General features: G+C 44.6%; 1 protein-coding gene across 1 annotated transcript in view; it reads right to left on the reverse strand.

The window, feature by feature from the left end:
• Window positions 1-9,900, reverse strand: part of ZZEF1 (zinc finger ZZ-type and EF-hand domain containing 1) — a gene marked incomplete at its 5' end in the record, with an annotated part of 88,890 nt that overhangs the window by 64,711 nt on the left and 14,279 nt on the right. Inside the window, 4 exons of the mRNA XM_025210626.1 lie at window positions 1,803-1,894; window positions 2,595-2,693; window positions 5,945-6,123; window positions 9,192-9,308. Coding sequence (XP_025066411.1) covers window positions 1,803-1,894; window positions 2,595-2,693; window positions 5,945-6,123; window positions 9,192-9,308 — 487 coding nt within the window. The remainder of the gene's footprint in view (window positions 1-1,802; window positions 1,895-2,594; window positions 2,694-5,944; window positions 6,124-9,191; window positions 9,309-9,900) is intronic.

Raw genomic sequence — 9,900 nt, forward strand, 5'->3', positions numbered from 1 at the left:
ATCAGGGAGTGGTCAGTGTCACAATCGGCACTGTGAAATGTGCAGGTCTTCTGCACTGAAGGTAGATCTTTCCTCCTAACAATAACAAGGTCTAGTTGGTGCCAGTGGCCTGATCACGGATGTTGCCATGACATTCTGTGGTGATCTTTTCCATCAAAATGGTAATGCACAGTTGGTTTTCAAGCAAAATATGACTTGGTAATGCACAGTTAGTTTTGGGTGCAGAATTCAAGAAATCGTTGACCGTTTTCATTGATCTTGCTGATGCCAAAATGTTCTAGGCAATCCGGCCATGAGTCGTTGTCTACGCCAACTCTTGGACTGAAGTCTCCGAGGAGGAACAGTTGATTAGTTGATGGTATTCCTTTGACAATCTGGTGCAGAATGTCATAACATTTATCCTTCTCCTCAGGGCTGGAGTTGAGTGTTGGTACATAAGTGTTGATGATGTTCGCAAAGCCAGTGGTCATCTGAAGTCTAAGTGAGATGACGTGCTCTGACTTCCCAATGGGTGTTTCTATAAGCTTTACCACCTTGTGGTTCACAGCAAAGCTGATACTGTGCAGACAATTTTCTTCAGTGCTTTTACCTTGCCAAAAGAAGGTATAATTGGTCTCTCCGATAGAACCAGCATCTGCAAGTCTTGTTTCCTGGAGTGCTGCAATGTCAATGTTGAGTTTGTACAGCTTGCGGTCAATCAAGACTGACTTCTGTATGCTGCTCGTGTACTGTAGGTCATCGTCGTCTGTCAGGCCAGGCCAGGCCAGGCCAGGCCACATGATCCTGACATTCCAGCTTCCAAGGTGGAAAGTTCTCGGTTTCTCGTTTTTACCAGATGCAAGGGTTTCCATCTGCTTATTGGCTCTTGGCCTGCACCAATGAGGCAGAACGACTGTGATGGGTCAGCACCTAACTGCTCAGGGGCTGCCCAACATTATGGTAGACAGTAGCGGACCAGTGGAACGCGAGGATTACTCCCGCCGAAGGTGACCCGTGGCACCCTTCTCCATGTCAATCAAGTGAAAGCTTATAACCTATAACTGCCACATTCTGTATTGTGTCCTTGCTGCCAGCAAGGATGGAGTGTCCTCTCCAGGCAGTACAGCTGCAATAGCCTGGGAAGCTGATACGGAGATATTGCTTTGCTAATGCATCAGTATCCCCCTTTTGGCAACACTGGTTTGGTCCAAAGGAAGGGCAGGAATTGATACATTTGAAACCAGCTATGCTGCAGGAGTTGCCAGTGCAGAGGAGGTCTTCCATCTGCCTGCCTTTCGGGGCTCTGTTCCTAGATTGGTTGCCAGCCATAGCTGAAGAGCCCAATCTGTCCTGTGTGGATGCTGTTGGCAAAAATCACTAAAGCGATTATGCTCATCTGCCTTTTGATGGCATTTTCTCCATCAAGGGTTCCACCCTCCTCGGGCACTCATCTGTACTTCTTGAGGTTATCAGGTTAATTAACTGCTGCCTAGCACTTGGCATCGACCAGTACAGGTTCTACCACTTATGGTCATAGCAGTAGCAGTTTTTCAGTCCTGACCTGACCACAGATAGATGGAACACAAAATAGATAGAATTCTGTACACAGCATGGCTGTGGCAGTTTTTTGTCCAAGTTTCCTGTGATTTATACAAGTATAAAACCCAAACTGATGCCACTCCTTAAATATATTCACACTTTTTACCAATCAGCCACAGAGTAGCTCATTCAAATAACTGTGCACTTCACTGGTTAAAATGCTACACTACTAAGAAAATATAAATACAAAAAGTCTGCTTGAATAATGTAAAGCAGCTCCTTACCTTTACTCTAATTTGTGTCACCTGGAACAAACATTCAGTCCCTGTACAGAGAATGATGCTTGCTCTGGTCTTTCCAGTCTCAGTAAGAAAACCTAAAGTAAAATTGAAAAGAAGATGAAGCTTTGAGAATTATTACCATAAAAATTAATTGAATAAAAATTATAAGAGGAGGAAATTAAAATCCAGCAATTCTGCTTTACAACAATGCTTCGTTAAGTTGAGAGAGAACCAAATGTTTTGCTTGGGATTTTAAACAAAACATTAACATACTGACATCTGCAGTTCAGATCAGAAAGACAACGTGACCAAGAACACAAATAACACAGTGTCATGTTAACATATCTTTCTACAATCTCTTGTGGGACTACAACATTTGTAAATGGAAAAAAAAAACCTCTTGCAATTACTAAATGTTAGCGGGTAGTAATTTCCACCAAACAGTACTGGAGGCACTGAATGACAGATAACTTTGCTGTTCTGCTAAGGCCAAAATAACACTGCCAGGATCATTCAGTCTCCTATCTTTCACGTTAAATCTGGGAGGGAAAAAATGAGAAAGCTCCAAATTCCTTTTTTAAGCTGATGGCATCAAAAGCAAGCTGCTGGGGAAAAGAGACCCATTCGTTTTAGCTGGAGACTGGATAAGTGACAAGTGCAGTCTCGTGGAAGTAACAAAACTTGGCAATAGTTCTTGGTCATAAATACACCCACCCAACACGACAAGCTGAATCCCAATGTGCACAACTTCCAGGTATCTTGCTGGTCATCTTAAAACTACATCTATGTACTTACCATCCCCAGTCCAAGGCTCCACAAGGAGGTTTTCAGGCCCTGATTTATCTTCCTTCCCCTTGACATCACATGCTTGCAGAGTTAGCCGTAACGGTTTTCCTACACAAGAAAAGCAATAGGTTTGTCAGTAACAATAGGAAAACTATTGGTAAGTTTTAAGGTCTTCATACACAAAAAGCAAAAATACTAAAAAAATATTAAAAGGGAAAACGTAGTCGTTTTACTTTGTATCTTTAAATAAATAAATAAATAAATAAAAGAAATTTATGTTTTTGTGACTTTGTATACAATTAACGTCTCAACCAAGATAGGAAATTGACGCTATCACAGTCTGAATTCCTTCAACTGTAGCACATGCATTTTGGAGTTCACAACACATGACATACTAAATACTATCTTTATACTGGGAAACAGAGAACACGGTTGTCAGGGAAAAAAAAAAATGACTTTCCAGACTGTTGAACCTAATGTTCCATTAATAATCTTTTGCAGTTAAAATGCTTACATTTGTCATAGGTAGGCTTGGCAGGGTTCGATTTTTACTGATAAATATCAATAAACACTGATTTCACCATTCACTCACTGGCTGGTGAAAAAATATTTCCATCAATAATAATCACAATTTAGAGAAGGGAGATTGTAACAGGGAACCCTTACCCCTGTTCCTGGACAGCGGACAAAGAGACAGAGGGTTGGGGGGGTTAAAGAGGAAAACAATGGGTGGCCAAATGATCTGTCAATTAACCAATTATCTGCTCATTCAGGCCTAATGACTCATCAGTTAAGCAATTAGGTGTTCTCTCACAGGTGGGGGGAAACATGCTTGAGGGAGATTACAGGCTACTTAAACAAACCCCTATACAAACTGGGGAAAGGGGTGGGGTGGAGTGGAGGTAGAAGAGTATTTGAGGCTTCAGCCCCATGGCAGCAGGGTCCAGGCTGGCTAAACAGGGGGGGTGGGGGCAAGGATGGATACCACCTCCTACCATGTTCCCAGAGCTCTGGGAGTGCCATTGCCCTTTTCTAATCCCTGCCTGCCTGGGTCTTTCCTGATGAATGAACAGAATAATTTAAAGCTGGTATGATTAATAGATTTATGGATATTTACTTCTTATATTTTGACACGTGATTTTATAAAACTTTTAACAGTATACTGGCATTACTAAATTGTCTGTCCCCAACACCCCTAATTTTGTGCAATCCTGAAAATGTAAATGGATAAAAATGTTAATAACTGCTTAAAATGACATTGCTTTTAGCCATCAAACTTATTACAAAATAAAATCAAATTCTGCCAAGCCTAGTCATAGGCCAGTTGGTGGTTGAATCTGATCAATATATTTCTCTGTATCAGGTTTATGTCAGCAGGCCTGGTACGAATGCCCACAGTTTTAGGACTGGAAAGTGAAAGCAACATGTCCACATACAACTCTAAACTTTATCAATTGTGAAATGAAAAATTATGAAACTATGTTAATCCTACAACAAGAATGAGTCTTCAGCAGACCAATAAACAAGCTGACTAGGGAACTTTAGAATCCCCTTCACTGAAAGTTTTCAGGAAGTGGCTGGATATGCATCTCTGGGACAGTTTAAGAACATCAAATCCTACATCTGTTGGACTAGATGGCCATGAAAGGCCCTCCCAACCCTATGATTCGCTGACAAAAATTTACACATAATGGCACTCTACTTACTAAAAAAGACTGAGAAAAGAAATTTAATGAAATCTACTGTAGGATCAGACTAATGTAACCAGGTAACTTTGATATAGATGAAACACCTTTACCATCTTACTATAAAAGAAAATATCCATGAAGTTCTTGAAGCCAAAATTGCAGACTTCCTGCTCCAAAGTGTTATCACTTTGGTCCTTGGAAGAACCACAAAGCCCATGTATATCAATGGCAACGCATAGGGGGTGCACGTGCACCCCCTGAGAGCAGTGATGCACCCCCTGACAGGCAGGTGGGACAGGCGAGAGTGCTGGTGCCCCCCGAGAGCGCCGGTTGAGGAGTGGGGGCACCACGAGAAGTGATCCCGCAGTCCTCCTGCAGCCAATCCCGCCAACTGGGGGAGGGTTTCCCCTGTGGCCGATCGCGTTGACTGTAGCCGATCGCGCAAATCCAGAAGTGTCGTGCTGACCTGGAAGTGCCAGTGGCACAGCGCTTCTGGGCCAGCGTGATTGGCCGCAGGGGACCCCCCTTCAGTCAGCGCAATTGGCTGGCACAATCAGCTGTTGCCGGTTGCTGACTGGGTGCTGTTGGGGCAAGTGCCCCCCCCCTCAGGAGGCACCAGCAACGTTCCCTCTAAGGAATAGGGGTCCATGAGCGCGCCGCTTTGGTCCGTGAGCACGCCGCTTCAGTCCTGCCTGCCCCTTTCAGCACCGTCTGCCAGTAAGTGTCCCATAGCAAGTGTCCAGGTGGGAGCGGGCAGGGTTTGGCCACCACCCTTCCCCATGCTAACTGCTGCCTACAGCTGTATAGTGGAGCACTGTGGGGCAGCCATGGGCCGGACACAATCAATTGGTAAAACTGATGCTGTGGCCCAGCCATGGGCCGGACACAATCAATTGACAGAACTGAAAGGGAGGCACAGGGGCCGGCATGGGACACTTACCGAAGGTAAGCCCCTCACTCCTCACGTGGGTCAGGCAGCAGCTCCTCCCCGAGGTGAGGCAAGGCAGGGATGGGGGCTGGGGCTGGCACAGGCTCCGCTGGCTCCAGGGAACTGCTCCACGCCTCAGCCCTGACGCCATGTGCCTCCTTGCTTCCCGAGGCAATCTGGGGGTGCAGAGCAGCTCCCCGGAGCCGGCGGAGCAGTTCCCCAGAGCCAGCAGAGCCTGTGCCAGCCACCAGCCCCAGCCCGCATCCCCACCTCGGGGAGAAGCTGCTGCCTGCCCTGCATGAGGAGTGAGGAGCTTACCTTCGGTAAGTGTCCCACGCCAGCCCCGGTGCCTCCGCTGCACTCTGCGCCCAGCTCCTCTCCCGGGGGGGTGGGCGGGGGAGGGGTGTGTGTGTGTGTGCAGCATTAAAAAGTTGGTGCACAGCAGGATTTTTACTTGTGCACGGCCACACGCGCGCAGCTTAGAGGGAACCTTGGGCACCAGTCGCCCATGTTGTATATATTCTAAGATTAGCTTTGATCTGATGCAAGAACCACAAGTGCACATACTTTCATCTAATGAAGATTATATCAAGCTGAAAAAACACTCTAGAACAAAGATGTAAATGATCAAGGAATGATTTGCATAAACAAAACCTGGAGAGCTGTGATGCTCTGTACATACGAGGAAGAAGGCAATTACCATTCATTTCAGTAATGTTTGCATAGGCCTATGAGCTACTTACCATATTTATAAAGCAGATTTTGTCTAACTGTTGCCATGGAAGCAATAAGTGATGAAGCTTTATATGGCGTGTCCAGATGATCAGTGATCGTACAGAGTGAACTTAAAACTTTGGCAACACTACCTCTGGCTAAGGCAAAAGCCAACAGTGTAAGTTCTACCTCTGGAGTGGCAAAAGAACTGGGGGGAAATTAAAAAAAAAATGTATGAATTAAAAAAGGTCAATCAGAAAGGCAACCTACTGCATCAAAACAAATTCACCAAAAACATTATTTCACTAATTTATGTGGGGACCTATTTATATAATCATTTAAGTCAGGGGTGTCAAACATAAAGCCCAAGAGCTGGATCCAGCCCCAGGGAGCTCTATAACATGGCACTGTTGCTGCCCCACATGCTGTGCCAGATCAGCCCCATGTCCAGTGCCCAAGACATGCACTGCCTGCAGTGCTCACTGGGTCCAATTGTCCTGAAACCACAGATGCCACATATGCTAGATCAGATACATGGGCATTGGGATCCATGGGCCTGATCCTGCCTGTGGACTGGCTATCTGCCACTCATCTTGTTTGCAGAGCCAGATGTGTTTGACACCCTTGATTTAAGTCCTCTGCTTATAAAAACAGCTTCACGGTCTGTTTCACTGGGAATAAGCACTGAAACAATCATTTAAAGCCTTAAAATTGTGTAGTTAAAAAGCAAAAAGTAAAATGGGCCACTCAGCTTTAGCCCAAGAATTCAGTATTTATGTACAGGGACCTACTGAATTCATGGTGGAAGTAGAGCGTGCGGAAGCTCCTTTAACCTTGCATATTCCCCATAGCGCGCCTCGCCCCTTGCTCCCACCCTTGCTGCTGATTAGCAGAGGACCCCGCCACTCCCTCCTGATTAGCAAGGAAACTAAAACCGCAGTTTTAAACATGGTGCTATTTTTGTCTCCCCGCCAGTCAGCAGCAAATAGCAGGGCCATCCAGGGCCCCTCAGCCAATCAGTGGCAGGAGGCAAAAACAGCACCATATTTAAAACCATAGTTTCTGCCTTCCTGCTAATCAGAAGAGAGCTGCAACCAAGGCCCCTCCACCAATCAGTGGCAGGGCGAGGGGCGGGGGGGGGGGGGGGGGGGGGAGGTGTTGCAAGGGAACCTGCAAAATTAAAGAAGCCACAGTGCACCCCATTTCCGCCATGAATTTGGTAGGTGCGTATTTATGTATGTATAGTTCTTATAATAGAAACCTTCCCTAGTAATACATCCTATTCCAAACATCATAGGTCTGGGCCCTCAATCTCTCTGCTTTCTGCACGTCCACTAGCAAAAAAAAAAAAGAATTTCACTTCCCAATAACCACTTGTAAACAGACCCACTAACCTCAAGTTTCATTATGAGATACCTTTACATACATTCTATTGAGAAATGAGCCTATATCGAAAACCTAAGACTTCTGTAATTATGTTGTGAAAAGTTTAATTTATTAGTCATTTATAATTAAAGCTGCTTAACTTCTACGTGAAGATCTTAATGAAATATTATTTGTAAAAAGAGAGGCAGACCAAAAGAAAGCAACGGCATAATTCATATTGGCTGCACTAGTGCTGAATAGTAACAATCACACTGGCCTGGCCTCTCAAGCAATTCCATACGAACTAAGTATACTATTGTCATGAATAATTTATTTCAACAGCAAGTTCAGTTCACAAATTTTACTTAATAAGAGTACTTCTGACTATTTTGAGGGGATATCACATTTTCACCAGTCTTGGTATTCATATATTGAACTAACCCCTCAGTATTTCTTCTCAATGGTAAAAGGGAAAAATGTATTAACTCCTGCTAATCTCAATGAACATTTTTCACTTGAAGCAATTTCCCACCAATTTAAACTTTAATTATATCATGACACCACATTTCAGGACACGAACAGAGAAGTGAGCCATTAACTTCATTTTGCTCATTATGGCTAGGGACAGACATTCAAAAAGCCTGAGCCTGAATAGATGCAATCTTTTCAGGTTAGTCTAACCTGCAAAGGTTGAACCAATCTGGAAGTGGATAGATGTTCCCTTTTCATTCCAGAAATCCAGGCACATGCCTGCAGTGGCTCAGGCTAGAAGCTGAGGGGCACAAGAGCAGCCCTCCCTTCCCTTTCACAATGCCGAGCTGAGATGGGCATTGCTAGGCCCCAGCCGGGTGCTCTGATTAGGAAGGGGTTTAAACCCCCACCCTGCCTGCACTGTCTCATGCTTTTCCCTGCTTGCTGCTCAAGGGGTGGGAGTGTTGCCAGATCCCAGCCCCTGGCTAGTACTCTGAGGCAAAGGACGAGGGGGTGGAGGGGGGGGGGTACGCACAGTGTATGCATCTCCCTCTCACTGTCTGCAAACCTGACGGGGCTGCAAACTAGCCAGGGGGGTGATAAAACCACAGTGTTATCAACCCATCAGCAAAACAAAAGCCTGTCTCATTAGTTCAAGCTCTTCTTAAACAGCTTCTTCTAAGGAAGGAAGGGAGGGACATTACCAGCTGACCTGTTGATTAGCTCCAGAAAGCCCTAAGTGGGCACTGTTGTCTGCTTGTCCCAGGGAAATTGGAGACGCGCGCACACACACACACACCTCTGAACATTAGCTAGCATACCACATGCCTAGGCTCCATAGGGCTGGGGTCCATGCTGTGGGAGATGGGAGGAAGGAACGGTGAGAGGGAGGGGAGATCCCTGCTTGAGCAGTGCGCAAAGCCAGGCAGACCCTGCTCTGCCTGCAGTCTCTCCCAGAGCTCTGGCTAGGGAGGAGAGGGGTGGGACCAGCCCTGTCCTCTGGATCAAAGAGCACAGCCTAGCCCAACCCTACCCGGGGCTGCAAAGCATCTGAGGTGCTGGGGAACGCTGGCTGAATAGACATTGAATAAACCAATTTGACCCAAATCAGTTAAGTCTGATACTACATTCAACCAGGTTTATCTTAAACCAGTTTCAGCCATTTTGAAACTGGTTTATGTGCACTGAACTTATGTTCTGTTACAGGTTTAAACCAGTTTCTGACCACTTAAACTGGTTTATGTGTAATGTCTGTCCATAGCCTATTAAACTGACCCAGTGGACCTGAGGAACCAATTCTTCACATTTACTTCTGAATTTTTCAAGGTCTGAATAAACAAAACAAGAGTATACAAAATACAATAAAACTTAAGATTTTTTTAATGGTTTCAGTTACTTTATATTTTCCCACTGTACATATTAAGCCAAACGTGCTCATACCTGGTTATTCTTATAAGAAAGCTATCTACTTCCTCCAGCACACTGGGAGACAAGAAACTTGAAAAGTCTGTAGAAGCAGCTGTCAGGGACAGTGGTGGCATATGCTGCAATGCTTTCCTGGAGAAGCAAGAGAGCATAACATCAGAATAACTCAAGTAAGGCAGATGACCTAAGACAGGAGCATTACAAGTGAAAGGCTGCTTAGAATTTTTAAACTTATATGATCACATCTCTTCGCAACACATAATTTTCTATCGTGAGAGATGTATGAGGTATATAAATATAACCTTTCTGTATGCAAAAAGACAGCATTTGGATTCTAGATGGAAAAAATTCATAGACGGTTCAATCAGTAGCTGCATAAATATCACACTTAAGTTCCAACCCTGCTATTAGATGCACACAATCCCTAATTTAGAGCGACAGGATACAACAAAGCCATTCTATGAAACATATTATTAACTTCCACATGGAAAATTGTTTGTTTTATGTACAACCACATTTGAAACATGTTAAAATAAAGTTTCTTCTTTTTAAGAATGAAATGTGTATTCATTTTTAAATTGAACAGGACATTGCTGTTTTGAAAGAAAAAAGCCACTAGAAAAATCTCTCCTTTCATAACTCAAGCTTACATTCCAGTAGAGAATTTTTTCCTCCCCATTTGCTTTTCTGTTTTCATAGAAGAGAAACATGCCCCCCCCCCCCC

This window comes from Alligator sinensis, unplaced genomic scaffold (assembly GCF_000455745.1).
Source record: "Alligator sinensis unplaced genomic scaffold, ASM45574v1 scaffold419_1, whole genome shotgun sequence".
In the NCBI taxonomy this organism is placed as follows: domain Eukaryota; kingdom Metazoa; phylum Chordata; order Crocodylia; family Alligatoridae; genus Alligator; species Alligator sinensis.